Source organism: Cetorhinus maximus, chromosome 23, assembly GCF_964194155.1.
Source record: "Cetorhinus maximus chromosome 23, sCetMax3.hap1.1, whole genome shotgun sequence".
Classification (NCBI taxonomy): domain Eukaryota; kingdom Metazoa; phylum Chordata; class Chondrichthyes; order Lamniformes; family Cetorhinidae; genus Cetorhinus; species Cetorhinus maximus.
Genome location: NC_135901.1, coordinates 23,587,938 through 23,604,358, shown reverse-complemented (window position 1 = coordinate 23,604,358; position 16,421 = coordinate 23,587,938). Strand labels below are relative to the sequence as shown.

General features: G+C 45.4%; 2 protein-coding genes across 4 annotated transcripts in view; one reads left to right on the top strand and one right to left on the bottom strand.

The window, feature by feature from the left end:
- The window catches only part of LOC144697896 (uncharacterized), a 38,574-nt gene that overhangs the window by 2,785 nt on the left and 19,368 nt on the right, over positions 1 to 16,421 (top strand). The gene's annotated exons all lie outside the window — the stretch shown is intronic.
- LOC144696958 (uncharacterized) lies at positions 706 to 5,614 on the bottom strand. Of its 3 annotated transcripts, XM_078568681.1 has the most exons (3): positions 5,545 to 5,609; positions 4,618 to 4,779; positions 706 to 3,681 (listed from the first exon to the last, which is right to left on the bottom strand). In XM_078568681.1, exon 3 carries the CDS (start codon positions 3,574 to 3,576, stop codon positions 2,371 to 2,373), a length of 1,206 nt encoding a protein of 401 aa, XP_078424807.1. In that variant the 5' UTR covers positions 3,577 to 3,681; positions 4,618 to 4,779; positions 5,545 to 5,609; the 3' UTR covers positions 706 to 2,370. The 3 variants fall into 3 exon arrangements, with proteins under 3 accessions (XP_078424807.1, XP_078424806.1, XP_078424805.1); XM_078568680.1 differs by lacking the exon at positions 4,618 to 4,779 and having other exon boundaries at positions 5,545 to 5,614; XM_078568679.1 differs by lacking the exons at positions 4,618 to 4,779; positions 5,545 to 5,609 and adding an exon at positions 5,211 to 5,526.

Here is a 16,421-nt window from a genome sequence, read left to right as displayed (position 1 = left end):
AGATTTCTAAGTGATCCATACTGGCTTCACCCCGACACCCACACTCTGGCCATTCAGAGGAGACTGCCACCACCAGCTACAGAGACTAACGTTCGCTTTGCATCATCCGTCCGTCTATCCTGCGGGACCGGCAAACGGTTCTCACTTGTCACAGCTCGTATGCTTTTCCTGTCTATTTAACTCCTGCATCATATTACAACTCTTGCTACTCAATAAACTACTTTAAAATCACTTCTGAGCTGGACCCCCTTTTGAGGTTATCTGTGACTCCCGGACCTAAATCTTACAACTGGTGTTAGGAGTGGTCGAGACCACAGGCTTGAGAACCAACAGTCTTGGTTAAATGTGAATGGAGAATATGAATCTTGACTCCAAAGAGTTAAAAAACAGATTGAAAATGCTTCTGTAGGTATGTAAATAGGAAGAGATGAGTGAAAGTAAACATGCCCCCATTAGAGACAGATGCAGGGGAAATTATAATGGGGACTAAGGAAATGGCAGAAACATGAAACAAATACTTTGTATCTCTCTTCATGGTAGAAGACAGAAAAAATTCTGGTCATGGGGAACTGAGGGTTCAGTGCAGGGGTCAGCAACCTGGACAGAAGGAAGAGCCATTTTTAAAAAATTAGTCAAAAATACAATATCCGAAGAGCCATAATGCTGTTAATCAAATGTCGGCAATAATGGAAAACCAGACAGAGACAAGTTTCAACAACATTCTATGGATTTTTACAGAAAAGTTGTTAATTGAATGATACTTTCTAACAAGTACAATATAACTAAAAGTTTTTAAAAATGGATCAAACCATTTAATTACCATCAAAATGGGTTTGAAGGATGAAGAGTGGTTGCTGCATGAGTCCTTATTGAGCTGCACTGGCTTTGGAGACACAGGTTATAAACTCCCTTGTCTAGTGAGAAGGAGGAACTTAAAGAAATAGCACTGGAGAAATTAATGGGACTAAGCGGTGACAAGTCCCCTGGACCAGGTGACCTGCATCCTCGGGAATTAAGAGAGGGAGCTGCAGAAATAGGGGATGCGTTGTTTTTGATCTTCCAGAATTCCTGGAACAGTTCCCAAGGATTGGAAGGTAGCAAACATAACCTCACTATTCTAGAAAGTAGGAAGAGAGAAAAAAGGGAACTTTAGGCCAGTAGCCTAACATCAGTTGGAGGCAAAACCATTGAATGTATTATTAGGGACTTGGTAACAGGATACTTATCAAATCAGACTAGGCCCAAATTTCATAGAGTTTAGAAAAATGAGAGGTGATCTTGTTGGGACATACGATTCTTAAGGGGCCTGACAGTTAGATGCTGTGAAACTGTTTCCCTGCCTGGGGCAATGCAGAAGTCTCAGAATAAGAGGTCGAACATTTAGGACTGAGATGAGGAGGAATTTCTTCACTCAAAGGCTGTGAATCTTTGGAATTCTCTATCCCAGGGAGCTTTGGATGTTCAGTCGCTGAGTGCAATTAAGACGAAGATCAATAGATTTTTGGGTACAAAGAGAATTGAAGGGAAATGGGGAGAGGGCAGGAAGGTGGAGTTGAAGTAGGTGATCAGCCACGATCTTTTTGAATGACGGAGCAGAATCGAATGGCCTATTCCTGCTCCTATTTCTTATGTTCATTAAACCTCAGTTTGGTTCCCCTCAAGCTGCTGAGTGAGTGAATTAAACCTTTCTTCACAAATCACCCGGATACCAGACTACAAGTCAGGCCATGAACATTGTTTATTGTTTACAAATCACAGTGAAATGTGGGCACACGGACCCTTTCTAGACGTGTCTAAATGTGATCAGAGTTATCGAGCAGTTCAGCACAAATGGGGAGAGCTATTTCACAAAACAAGGAACAAAGATTCCACAGGATATTCAGTGATTCACTGTAAATCAGCACGAATGGATGCTGAGTATTGATTACAGCAGGGGGCAGAGTCTGAGGTTATCAATTGGTGAGTTTTCTTTCAGAATAATTCCTTCAATATTTGACAAGTTAACAGCTTTGAACAACCCGTCTCTCAAATAGCTCGAGCCTACTTGTGATTACAAACATTCGGAACTTACCGAGCCTTATCCTCGAGTTACAGAACAGACTTTCTCCTGTCAATATAGAGCTGCAGGATTGGACTGTGATCTGTTTCTTGTTTATCTTTAGTTCAATACAGTTTCTGAGCGATTTACGTTTCAGACAAGGTTTGCAGGTGTAAAGGTCTTTTCACACATGTATGAGAGAGGCTGTGGGACACACACAAAGTCCAATCGGGCAATTTATATATGCAATGAACTCCAACTATCCGAATGAACATGGTTCAGCTGTGGATGTGATTAATAGCAGCGATAACAGCAGAATCCCACCCCTGTGATCACTGGTGAACTTGCTGGTGTCTCAGCAGGTTGGATGACTGGGTGAATCCCTTCCCACACATGGAACAAGTGAAGGGCTTCTCCCCACTGTGGACGTGCTGGTGCCTCAGCAGGGTGGATGAGCGAGTGAATCCCTTCCCACACTCAGTGCAGCTGAATGGTCTTTCCCCAGAGTGATTACGCTGGTGTGTGAACAGATCTTTTTTGCTTTTGAAGCTTTTCTCACAGTCAGAACATTGAAAAGGTCTCTTATCTGTGTGAACAAGTTGGTGTGAAGCGAGATGGGATAAACAAGTGAATCCCCTCCCACACTCTGTGCAGGTGAACGGCCTCTCCCCAGTGTGAACTCGCTGGTGTACAGTGAGGTCGCCTGATCGCTTGAACCCAGTCCCGCAGTGAGGACACATGAATGGTCTCTCGTCAGAGTGAACACGTTGATGGCGCCGCAGTTCCTCAGAACTTTTATAACACTTCCCACAGTCTGGGCACGAGAAAGGTCTCTCCTCACTGTGAACGCTTTGGTGTTTCTGCAGATTGGATGATCGATTAAATCCCTTCCCACACTCAGAGCAGGTGAATGGCTTCTCCCCAGTGTGAATGCGCTCATGTGCCACAAGGTGGAATGATGTCCTGAACCCCTTCCCGCAGTGAGAGCAGCTGAATGGTGTGGAACCGGTGTGAAGGTACTGGTGCTCCCTCAGTGTGCGTGGACTTTTAAAGCTCTTTTCACATTTAGAGCATTTAAACTCTCTCTTGTCAGTGTGAACTCGCTGGTGTCTCTGCAGGGCAGAGAAATCAGTACATCCCTTCCCACACACGGGGCAGGTGAACGGCCTCTCCCCTGTGTGAATGTGCCGATGTATCAGCAGGGCTGACGACTGAGTAAATCCGTTTCCACATTCGGAGCAGGTGAACTGCCTCTCCCTGGTGTGAATGCGCTGGTGAATCAACAGGCCAGCTGACTGGGTGAATCCCTTCCCACACACGGGGCAGGTAAAAGGTCTCTCACCAGTGTGAGTCCGTCGATGACTTTCCAGCTCAACTGGATAATTGAATCCCTTCCCGCAGTCCCCACATTTATACGGTTTCTCCCCGGTGTGAATGCGCTTGTGTCTTGTCAGGCCAGATGATCGGCTGAAGCCTTGTCCACACACGGGACACATATACGGTTTCTCCCCACTGTGAACGGTGCTTCTTTCTTCCATGTTCAAAGGCTGATGATGTTCAAATCCTGATGTATCGAGTGACTCTGTCACATCTTGATGCGATGCTTTGTTTGATATTGTCTGCAATTCCTCCTCTTCTAATACCTAGAAAATTAATTGAAAATAGAAAAAGGGGAACATGAGAGAGAGAAGCCACAACAACATAAAGCCAGGTTGTGAAATTGAGCTGAATGAATCTGGTAATTTGTGGGGCTGACACCAGGAAGAAGTGACCATGAAAATTGCTGGATTGTCATAAAAACTCAACTGGTTCACTAATGTCCTTCACGGAATGGAACACACTGGACAGCATTGGTCTCCTTATTTAAGGAAGGATCTAATTGCATTAGAAACAGTTCAGAGAAGGTTTACTAAACTCATACTGGGAATGGGCAAGTTGTCTTGTGAGGAAAGATTGGACAGGCGAGGCTGGAGAACTAGGGGGTCACTGTTTAAAATTAAGGGGTCGCCCACTTAAGACAGAGATGAGGAGAAATTTTTCTCAGAGGATAGTCAGTCTTTGGAACTCTCTTCCTCAAAAGGAAGTGGAAACAACCTTTAAATGTCATTAAGGCAGAGGTAGGTAGATCTGTTTGAATGAAAGAACAGATTCGAGGGGCTGAGTGGCCTTCTGCTCCTAATTCATGTTCGTATGTATGCTCGTATCTGGTCTGAGCCTACATAAGGCTCTAGCCTTTATGAGAGGAGAGGGAGAGGTCGGGGAGGAGGGGGAAGGAGAGGGACTTTATACATCAACTCAACCAGGATTTTGACAGAATCTCTCAAACCCACAATCTGCACCATCTGGAAGAACCAGAGCAGCTGGTGCTTTAGAAAACTGCACATTATCCTAACTTGAATAAATATCACTGTTACTTCAATATCACTGGGTTAAAATCTTAAAACTGTTGGCATTGTGGGAGCCCCTTCACCACATAGACTGCAGAGGTTCAAGAAGGCGGCCAGAATCACTGCCTCAAAGGGCAGCTGATGATTGTAATATATCCCTGTCAGTACAGGATAGTAATTGAGGGCAGATACCTGGGCCTTGTCAGCGGTGGCCACTTCAGAAGAATTTTTCTTTTGCAAATCTCTATAAAACCTGCAATAAAACAAGAGCAAAACTCTGCTGATGCTGGAAATCCAAAAGATAAAGAGAAAATGCTGGAAATCCTTAGCAAGTCAGGTGAGTTCCTGCAGCGTCTGTGGAGAAGGAAACAGAGTTAACATTTCAGCTGAAGCTTAGTGTGAAAAGTTTCTCTGCAGAAGCTGAGGATTTCCAGCAGTTTCCAAAAGGTTTTGATACAGAGAGAATGGAGGCAGAACAAAGCTGAGACCATCAATATAAGATAGTCACCAAGAAATCCAACAGGGATTTCAGAAGAAACTTCTTTATCCAAAGACTGGTGCAAATGTGGAATTCACTACCACGGAGTGGTTAAAGTGAATAGTCATGATGAATTTAAAGGGAACCTGGAGAAGGGAATAGATGGTAGATTTAGATGAGAAAAGATGGGAGGAAGTTCGAGTGGAGTATAAACACTGGCAGGGAGTGTTGGGGCCGAATGTGTCGCATACGCTCGGCCATCCCGTGTTTTTCTTTCCCAAGCTGGGGGAGAAGGTGCCACACTAACCATTTAAATCATTGCTGTCTATAAAAAATAAAGTATATTTAAATATTTAAACATTCCAGCATCTAAAATTTCTCTTCAAAGTGCAGGAAGGTTGTGGGGTTTAAGTTCTTGAATGGTTCCTAAGAATCCTCTCTATATCTCTCTCTCCCCCCCGGGCAGCAGCTGGGGGTCGGTCTGATCCCCCGGGGCTGCTGAACTGAACCCAGAGGGAGGGAGAAAATTCCCCCTGAGCTGCGGTCCCGGGACCTGCAGGATCTTATTGGGGGTTTGCGGCCTCCACCGGGTGTTTCTGAATCCTCCCCTCGGTGTAAACGCGGGCCCGGTCGCTTCTTACTGGGGGTCTGAATCCTCCTGAAGGAGTTTCTGAAACCTCCCGATCCAGCCGCCGGTTTCATTTCTCACCCACTGTGGGTGCCAAACCACCGCCTCCATTCGGGTCCAGAACCCGCACCACGCCTGCGCGAGGGCTCCTCGAATGAGGATAACGCCCCGCCCCTCGTTCGCATCCGCTCGGTCCTCCAGTCCCGCCCCCTCTCGATCCTTGGCCCGGAGCTGCCGTCAATCAGCCGGGCATTGTGAGGTATCAGGTGAGAGGTCACTGTCGGGAGCGGGTTAATAAACCCCGGGCAGGGGGGGCGGGGTTTACAAATCCCGAGTGCGGCCCCAGAGCCGAATATTAAACAATGAACATTCTCCACTCTCACTATCCGCCGCTTCCGGCTTCTCTCCGGGAACAACCTCAAACAAAGAGCCCAGGGGGAGACAGTGGCCTAGTGGGAATGTCACAGGATCAGTAATTCAGAGACCCAGGGTCATGTTCTAGGGACATGGATTTAAATGCATTAAATTAATACAATTTGGAATATAAAGATAGTCTCAGTGATGGTGACTGAGGCCCCTCTGAGAAAATCTCCACACAGTCAGTTCTGGACACAAGGTGAAAATGTCTGTTATTCTGCCTGGTCGTCAGGGTGATCCAGGTTAATGTTTTGTCACGAATCATGAATGAAGTTATCTCCAGTTGTAGAATTTGTTTAAAAGATACGGAAAGAATTATCCAACACTTTATTCAGCCCAGGGAGGAGGGAGAGTGTGTGGGACAGAGATTCACAGCTTTGGAGGGACAAGAGAGAGAAAAAATATTCCACAGGAACAAGGATTGTCTGTTCTGAATGTGCATCCTGGACTGACACTGGTTACTTTTGTAAACCCCATTCGCAAGATATTAGAAGCTGAGGATTTGCAGACAGGGAACTCAAACTAAGGATCACATCAGGATCAGACAGAGTCATTTGGGGGAATGAAAGCGGAAAATATTCCACCAAACGAGAATTGTCTGTTCTGAATTTCAGTCCTGTATTGACCATGATGACTTTTATAAACTCTTTTATCAGGTTGTTAGAATCAGAGGATTTGCAGATGGAGAACTGAAACCAAACATCACGTCAAGATCTGATACTCAATGAATTGGGGTGTGAATATCATTGGCCTTTGAATGTGGAAGGCGGATTGTTTTAACCAATTGCATAGCCTATAAAGACATTGCAACATTGGAACCGGAGAGAACCTGTACACCTGTTCTGTGGACGAGGCTTGAGAAACAAAGACAACAGCATCACGGAGAAACCATGTAAATGTGGGGACTGTGGAAAGGGATTCAAATACCTATCGCTGCTGGAAATCCATCGACGCAATCACACTGGGGAGAAGCTGTTCACCTGCTCCGTATGTGGGAAGTGATTCGCTCAGTCAATCACTCTGTTGAGAGACCAGCAATTTCACAGGGGAGAGACCATTCCCCTGTTGTGTGTGTGCAAAAGGATTCACATAGTCATCCGAGCTACTGGTACACCAGCAGGTTCACACTGGGGGAAGCCATATACCTGCTCTGTTTGTGAGAGGGGATTCACTCAGTTATGCCACCTGCTGACACACCAGCAAGTTCACAAGTGACCATTGAGGTTGGATTCTGCTGTTGTTGCTGTTGTTGATCACATCCAGTACTGAAACATGTTCATTCCAACAGTTCAGGTTTGTTTCTGCTGAAGTTACTAACCATAGCACTAGGCTGGAGTTTAGGATTCTGGTTATAAAGCTGATTATGTTCTCAGGAATGCAGTCTCCTTCTCAGATTAGATGTCTGTGAGCATTCCCCTGAATTCAGAGAATCTCAACAGTAATTAGTTTGCAACAAATATTAAAGTTTGACTTCAACCCTAAAGTGATCTTTGATACAAAATCTACAATCAGTATCTGAGAGATTCCACTGATTAACATCTCCAATTAGAAAGTGCTGATTAATCCTTTCTGACAGTTCTTACTGACTTGCACATAACACAGAGTAACACCTCCATAATCCACCAGAAAATAGGGGAATAGGAATTGGTGGAGAAACGACATTTCCCAAATGTTACCCCTCCTGTCTGGTACAGAAATCTCATCTGCACAGGAATGGAGACAAATCAATTCCAAATAAAAGACTGAGTTTAACCTTTCTGGAGATATGGGGCTGCAATATAATGAGACATGAGGAGACTGGTGTCAGTGACTGTGGGGTTGCTTCACATCAGACAGGAGGAGATTGGTGTCAGTAACTGTTGGGTTGGTTCATAGGATGCAGGAGGAGATCGGTGTCAGTGACTGTGGGATTGGTTTATTTTAGACAAGATGCGATTGGTGTCAGTGAGTATGGAGTTGTTTCATATCAGGCAGCAGGATATTAATGTCAGTGACTGTGGGGTTGGTTTATATCAGACTAGAGGAGATTGGTGTCAGTGACTTTGGGGTTGGTTTATATCAGACAGGAGGAGATTGGTGTCAGTGACTGTGGGGTTGGTTTATATCAGATAGGATGAGGTTGGTGAGAATGACTGTGGGGTTGGTTCATATCAGACAGCAGGAGATTAATGTCAGTGACTGTGGGGTTGGTTCATATCCGACAGCAGGAGATTAATGTCAGTGACTGTGGGGTTGGTTTATATCTGACAGGAGGAGATTGCTGTCAGTGACTGTGTGGTTAGTTTATATCAGACAGGAGGAGATTGGTGTCAGTGACTGTGGAGTTGGTTTATATCAGATAGGAGTAGATTGGTGTCAGTAACTGTGGGGCTGGTTTACATCAGACAGGAGGAATTGGTGTCAGTGACTGTGAGGTTGGTTTATATCAGACAGGAGGAGATTGGTGTCAGTGACTGTTGGGTTGATTTACATCAGACCAGAGGAGATTGATGTCAGTGACTGTGGGGCTGGTTTACATCTGACAGGAGGATTTGGTATCAGTGACTGTGGGGTTGGTTTATATTAGAGAAGGGGAGATTGGGGTCAGTGACTGTGGGGTTGGTTTATGTCAAACAGGAGGAGATTGGTGTCAGTGACTGTGGAGTTGGTTTATATCAGACAGGAGGAGATTGGTGTCAGCGACTGTGGGGTTGGTTTATATCGGACAGCAGCAGTTTGGGGTCAGTGACTGGGGTTGGTTTATATCAGATAGGAGGAGATAGTTGAGAATAACTGTGGAGCTGGTTTATATCAGATAGGAGGAGATTTGTGAGAATGACTGTAGGGTTGGTTCATATCAGACAGCAGGAGATTAATGTCAGTGACTCTGGGGTTAGTTTATTTTGGACAAGAGGCGATTAGTGTCAGTGAGTATGGAGTTGTTTCATATCAGGCAGCGGGATATTAATGTCAGTGACTGTGGGGTTGGTTTATATCAGACAGGAGGAGATTGGTGTCAGTGACTGTGGGGCTGGTTTAGATCAGACAGGAGGAGATTGGTGTCAGTGACTGTGGGGCTGGTTTAGATCAGACGAGAGGAGATTGGTGCCAGTGACTGTGGAGTTCGTTTATATAAGACAGGAGGGGTTGGTGTGAGAAACTGTGGGGTTGGTTTATATCAGACAGGAGGAGATTGGTGTCACTGACTGTGGGGTTCATTTATATCAGACAGGAGAGGATTGGTATGAATAAGTGTGGAATTGGTTTATATCAGACAGGAGGAGATTGGTGAGAATGACTGTGGGGTTGGTTTATATCTGACTGGAGGAGATTGGTGTCAGTGACTGTGGGGCTGGTTTATATCAGACAGGAAGACATTGGTGTCAGTGACTGGGGCTGGTTTATATCTGACGGGGAGATTGGTGTCAGTGACTGTGGAGTTGGTTTATATCAGATAGGAGTAGATTGGTGTCAGTGACTGTGGGGTTGGTTTATATCATATAGGAGGAGATTGGTGTTAAGAGACTGTGGATTTGGTTTATATCAGACAGGAGGAGACTGGTGTCAGTAACTGTGTGGTTGGTTTATATCAGACAAGAGAGGATTGGTATGAATAAGTGTGGAATTGGTTTATGTCAGACAGGAGGAGATTGGTGTCAGTGACTGTGGGGATGGTTATTATCAGGCAGGAGGAGATTGGTGTCAGTAACTGTAGGGTTGATTTATATCAGACAGGAGGAGATTGGTGTCAGTGACTGTGTGGTGGTTTATATCACACAGGAGGAGATTGGTGTCAGTGACTGTGGGGTTGGTTTATATCAGACAGGAGCAGATTGGTGTCAGTGACTGTGGGGTTGGTTTATATCAGACAGCAGCAGTTTGGGGTCAGTGACTGCGGGGCTGGATGAATTCATGTAGGAGGAGATTGGTGTCAAGAGACTGTGGATTTGGTTTACATCAGACAGGAGGAGATTGTTGTGAATGAGTATGGGGTTGGTTTATTTTAGACACAAGGTGATTGGTGTCAGTGAGTATGGAGTTGGTTCATATCAGGCAGCTGGAGATTAATGTCAGTGACTGTGGGGTTGGTTTATATCTGACAGGAGGAGATTGGTTTGAATGACTGTGGGGTTGGTTTATATCAGACAGGAGGAGATTGGTGTCAGTGACTGTGGGGCTGGTTTACATCAGACAGGAGGACTTGGTGTCAGTGACTGTGGGGTTGATTTATATCAGACCAGAGGAGATTGGTGTCAGTGACTGTGGGGCTGCTTTACATCTGACAGGAGGATTTGCTGTCAGTGACTGTGGGGTTGGTTTATATCAGACAGGAGGAGATTGGTGTCAGTGACTGTGGGGTTGCTTCATATCAGGCAGGAGGAGATTGGTGTCAGTGACTGTGGGGTTGGTTTATATCAGACAGGAGGAGATTGATGCCAGTGACTGTGGGGTTGGTTTATATCAGACAGGAAGAGTTGGGTGTCTGTGACTGTGGGGTTGATTCAGATCAGACAGGAAGTGATTGGTGTCACTGAACGTGGGGTTGTTTTTTATCAGGCAGAAGGAGTTTGGGTTAAGTGACTGTGGGGTTGTTTTATATCAGACAGGAGGAGATTGATGCCAGTGACTGTGGAGTGTGTTTATATCAGACAGGAGGAAATTGGTGTCAGTGACTGTGGGGTTGGTTTATATCAGACAGGAGCTGATTGGTGTCAGTGACTGTGGGGTTGGTTTATATTAGAGAAGGGGAGATTGGTGTCAGTGACTGTGGGGTTGGTTTATGTCAAACAGGAGGAGATTGGTGTCAGTGACTGTGGGGTTGGTTTGTATCAGACAGGAGGAGATTGGTGTCAACGACTGTGGGGTTGGTTTATATCGGACAGCAGCAGTTTGGGGTCAGTGACTGTGGGTTTGTTTTATATCAGATAGGAGGAGATAGTTGAGAATGACTGTGGAGTTGGTTTATATCAGACAGGAGGAGATGGGTGAGAATGACTGTGGTTGGTTTATATCAGATTGGAGGAGATTTGTGAGAATGACTGTAGGGTTGGTTCATATCAGACAGCAGGAGATTAATGTCAGTGACTGTGGGGTTGGTTTATTTTAGACAAGAGGCGATTGGTGTCAGTGAGTATGGAGTTGTTTCATATTAGGCAGCCGGATATTAATGTCAGTGACTGTGGGGTTGGTTTAGATCAGACAGGAGGAGATTGGTGTCAGTGACTGTGGGGCTGGTTTAGATCAGACGAGAGGAGATTGGTGCCAGTGACTGTGGGGTTGGTTTATATCAGACAGGAGGAGATTGATGCCAGTGACTGTGGAGTTGGTTTATATAAGACAGGAGGGGTTGGTGTGAGAAGCTGTGGCGTTGGTTTATATCAGACAGAAGGAGATTGGTGTCACTGACTGTGGAGTTGGTTTATATCAGACAGGAGGTTGGTGTCAGTAACTGTGGGGTTCGTTTATATCAGACAGGAGAGGATTGGTATGAATAAGTGTGGAATTGGTTTATATCAGACAGGAGGAGATTGGTGAGAATGACTGTGGGGTTGGTTTATATCAGATACGCGGAGATTGGTGAGAATGACTGTGGGGTTGGTTCATATCCGACAGCAGGAGATTAATGTCAGTGACTGTGGGGTTGGTTTATATCTGACAGGAGGAGATTGATGTCAGTGACTGTGTGGTTGGTTTATATCAGACAGGAGGAGATTGGTGTCAGTGACTGTGGAGTTGGTTTATATCAGATAGGAGTAGATTGGTGTCAGTGACTGTGGGGTTGGTTTATATCATATAGGAGGAGATTGGTGTTAAGAGACTGTGGATTTGGTTTATATCAGACAGGAGGAGACTGGTGTCAGTAACTGTGTGGTTGGTTTATATCAGACAAGAGAGGATTGGTATGAATAAGTGTGGAATTGGTTTACATCAGACAGGAGGGGATTGGTGTCTGACTGTGGGGCTGGTTTACATCAGACAGGAGGAGTTGGTGTCAGTGACTGTGAGGTTGGTTTATATCAGACAGGAGGAGATTGGTGTCAGTGACTGTTGGGTTGATTTACCTCAGACCAGAGGAGATTGATATCAGTGACTGTGGGGTTGGTTTGTATCAGACAGGAAGAGTTGGGTGTCTGTGAATGTGGGGTTGATTCAGATCAGACAGGAAGTGATTGGTGTCACTGAACATGGGGTTGTTTTTTATCAGGCAGAAGGAGTTTGGGGTAAGTGACTGTGGGGTTGGTTTATATCAGACAGGAGGAGATTGGTGTCAGTGACGGTGGGGTTGGTTTATATCAGACAGGAGCAGATTGGTGTCAGTGACTGTGGGGCTGGTTTATATTAGAGAAGGGGAGATTGGTGTCAGTGACTGTGGGGCTGGTTTACATCAGACAGGAGGACTTGGTGTCAGTGACTGTGGGGTTGATTTATATCAGACCAGAGGAGATTGGTGTCAGTGACTGTGGGGCTGCTTTACATCTGACAGGAGGATTTGCTGTCAGTGACTGTGGGGTTGGTTTATATCAGACAGGAGGAGATTGGTGTCAGTGACTGTGGGGTTGGTTTATATCAGACAGGAGGAGATTGATGCCAGTGACTGTGGAGTTGGTTTATATCAGACAGGAAGAGTTGGGTGTCTGTGACTGTGGGGTTGATTCAGATCAAACAGGAAGTAATTGGTGTCACTGAACGTGGGGTTTTTTTTATCAGGCAGAAGGAGTTTGGGTTAAGTGACTGTGGGGTTGTTTTATATCAGACAGGAGGAGATTGATGCCAGTGACTGTGGAGTGTGTTTATATCAGACAGGAGGAAATTGGTGTCAGTGACTGTGGGGTTGGTTTATATCAGACAGGAGCTGATTGGTGTCAGTGACTGTGGGGTTGGTTTATATTAGAGAAGGGGAGATTAGTGTCAGTGACTGTGGGGTTGGTTTATGTCAAACAGGAGGAGATTGGTGTCAGTGACTGTGGGGTTGGTTTGTATCAGACAGGAGGAGATTGGTGTCAACGACTGTGGGGTTGGTTTATATCGGACAGCAGCAGTTTGGGGTCAGTGACTGTGGGTTTGTTTTATATCAGATAGGAGGAGATAGTTGAGAATGACTGTGGAGTTGGTTTATATCAGACAGGAGGAGATGGGTGAGAATGACTGTGGTTGGTTTATATCAGATTGGAGGAGATTTGTGAGAATGACTGTAGGGTTGGTTCATATCAGACAGCAGGAGATTAATGTCAGTGACTGTGGGGTTGGTTTATTTTAGACAAGAGGCGATTGGTGTCAGTGAGTATGGAGTTGTTTCATATTAGGCAGCCGGATATTAATGTCAGTGACTGTGGGGTTGGTTTAGATCAGACAGGAGAAGATTGGTGTCAGTGACTGTGGGGCTGGTTTAGATCAGACGAGAGGAGATTGGTGCCAGTGACTGTGGGGTTGGTTTATAGCAGACAGGAGGAGATTGATGCCAGTGACTGTGGAGTTGGTTTATATAAGACAGGAGGGGTTGGTGTGAGAAGCTGTGGGGTTGGTTTATATCAGACAGGAGGAGATTGGTGTCACTGACTGTGGAGTTGGTTTATATCAGACAGGAGGTTGGTGTCAGTAACTGTGGGGTTCGTTTATATCAGACAGGAGAGGATTGGTATGAATAAGTGTGGAATTGGTTTATATCAGACAGGAGGAGATTGGTAAGAATGACTGTGGGGTTGGTTTATATCAGATACGCGGAGATTGGTGAGAATGACTGTGTGGTTGGTTCATATCCGACAGCAGGAGATTAATGTCAGTGACTGTGGGGTTGGTTTATATCTGACAGGAGGAGATTGGTGTCAGTGACTGTGGGGTTGGTTTATATCAGACAGGAGGAGATTGGTGTCAGTGACTGTGGAGTTGGTTTATATCAGATAGGAGTAGATTGGTGTCAGTGACTGTGGGGTTGGTTTATATCATATAGGAGGAGATTGGTGTTAAGAGACTGTGGATTTGGTTTATATCAGACAGGAGGAGACTGGTGTCAGTAACTGTGTGGTTGGTTTATATCAGACAAGAGAGGATTGGTATGAATAAGTGTGGAATTGGTTTACATCAGACAGGAGGGGATTGGTGTCTGACTGTGGGGCTGGTTTACATCAGACAGGAGGAGTTGGTGTCAGTGACTGTGAGGTTGGTTTATATCAGACAGGAGGAGATTGGTGTCAGTGACTGTTGGGTTGATTTACCTCAGACCAGAGGAGATTGATATCAGTGACTGTGGGGTTGGTTTATATCAGACAGGAAGAGTTGGGTGTCTGTGAATGTGGGGTTGATTCAGATCAGACAGGAAGTGATTGGTGTCACTGAACGTGGGGTTGTTTTTTATCAGGCAGAAGGAGTTTGGGGTAAGTGACTGTGGGGTTGGTTTATATCAGGCAGGAGGAGATTGATGCCAGTGACTGTGGAGTTTGTTTATATCAGACAGGAGGAAATTGGTGTCAGTGACGGTGGGGTTGGTTTATATCAGACAGGAGCAGATTGGTGTCAGTGACTGTGGGGTTGGTTTATATTAGAGAAGGGGAGATTGGTGTCAGTGACTGTGGGGTTGGTTTATGTCAAACAGGAGGAGATTGGTGTCAGTGACTGTGGAGTTGGTTTATATCAGACAGGAGGAGATTGGTGTCAACGACTGTGGGGTTGGTTTATATCGGACAGCAGCAGTTTGGGGTCAGTGACTGTGGGTTTGTTTTATATCAGATAGGAGGAGATAGTTGAGAATGACTGTGGAGTTGGTTTATATCAGACAGGAGGAGATGGGTGAGAATGACTGTGGTTGGTTTATATCAGATTGGAGGAGATTTGTGAGAATGACTGTAGGGTTGGTTCATATCAGACAGCAGGAGATTAATGTCAGTGACTGTGGGGTTGGTTTATTTTAGACAAGAGGCGATTGGTGTCAGTGAGTATGGAGTTGTTTCATATCAGGCAGCCGGATATTAATGTCAGTGACTGTGGGGTTGGTTTAGATCAGACAGGAGGAGATTGGTGTCAGTGACTGTGGGGCTGGTTTAGATCAGACGAGAGGAGATTGGTGCCAGTGACTGTGGGGTTGGTTTATATCAAACAGGAGGAGATTGATGCCAGTGACTGTGGAGTTGGTTTATATAAGACAGGAGGGGTTGGTGTGAGACACTGTGGGGTTGGTTTATATCAGACAGGAGGAGATTGGTGTCACTGACTGTGGAGTTGGTTTATATCAGACAGGAGGTTGGTGTCAGTAACTGTGGGGTTCGTTTATATCAGACAGGAGAGGATTGGTATGAATAAGTGTGGAATTGGTTTATATCAGACAGGAGGAGATTGGTGAGAATGACTGTGGGGTTGGTTTATATCAGATACGCGGAGATTGGTGAGAATGACTGTGGGGTTGGTTCATATCCGACAGCAGGAGATTAATGTCAGTGACTGTGGGGTTGGTTTATATCTGACAGGAGGAGATTGGTGTCAGTGACTGTATGGTTGGTTTATATCAGACAGGAGGAGATTGGTGTCAGTGACTGTGGAGTTGGTTTATATCAGATAGGAGTAGATTGGTGTCAGTGACTGTGGGGTTGGTTTATATCATATAGGAGGAGATTGGTGTTAAGAGACTGTGGATTTGGTTTATATCAGACAGGAGGAGACTGGTGTCAGTAACTGTGTGGTTGGTTTATATCAGACAAGAGAGGATTGGTATGAATAAGTGTGGAATTGGTTTACATCAGACAAGGGGAGATTGGTGTCAGTGACTGTGGGGCTGGTTTACATCAGACAGGAGGAGTTGGTGTCAGTGACTGTGAGGTTGGTTTATATCAGACAGGAGGAGATTGGTGTCAGTGACTGTTGGGTTGATTTACCTCAGACCAGAGGAGATTGACATCAGTGACTGTGGGGTTGGTTTATATCAGACAGGAAGAGTTGGGTGTCTGTGACTGTGGGGTTGATTCAGATCAGACAGGAAGTGATTGGTGTCACTGAACGTGGGGCTGTTTTTTATCAGGCAGAAGGAGTTTGGGGTAAGTGACTGTGGGGTTGATTTATATCAGACAGGAGGAGTTGGTGTCAGTGACTGTGGGGTTAGTTTATATCAGACAGGAGGAAATTGGTGTCAGTGACTATGGGTCTGGTTTACATCAGACAGGAGGACTTGGTGTCAGTGACTGTGGGTTTGGTTTAGATCAGACAGGAGGAGATTGGTGTCAGTGACTGTGCGGTTGGTTTATATCAAGTAGGAGGAGATTTGTGTCAGTGACTGTGGGGTTGTTTTATATCGGACAGCAGCAGTTTGGGGTCAGTGACTGTGGGGCTGGTTTATATCAGATAGGAGGAGATTGGTGTGAAGAGACTGGATTTGGTTTATATCAGACAGGAGGAGATTGGTGTGAATGAGTGCGGGGTTGGTTTATCTTAGACAAGGGAAGATTGGTGTCAGTGAGTATGGAGTTGGCTAATATCGGACAGGAGGAGATTGGTGACAGTGACGGTGGG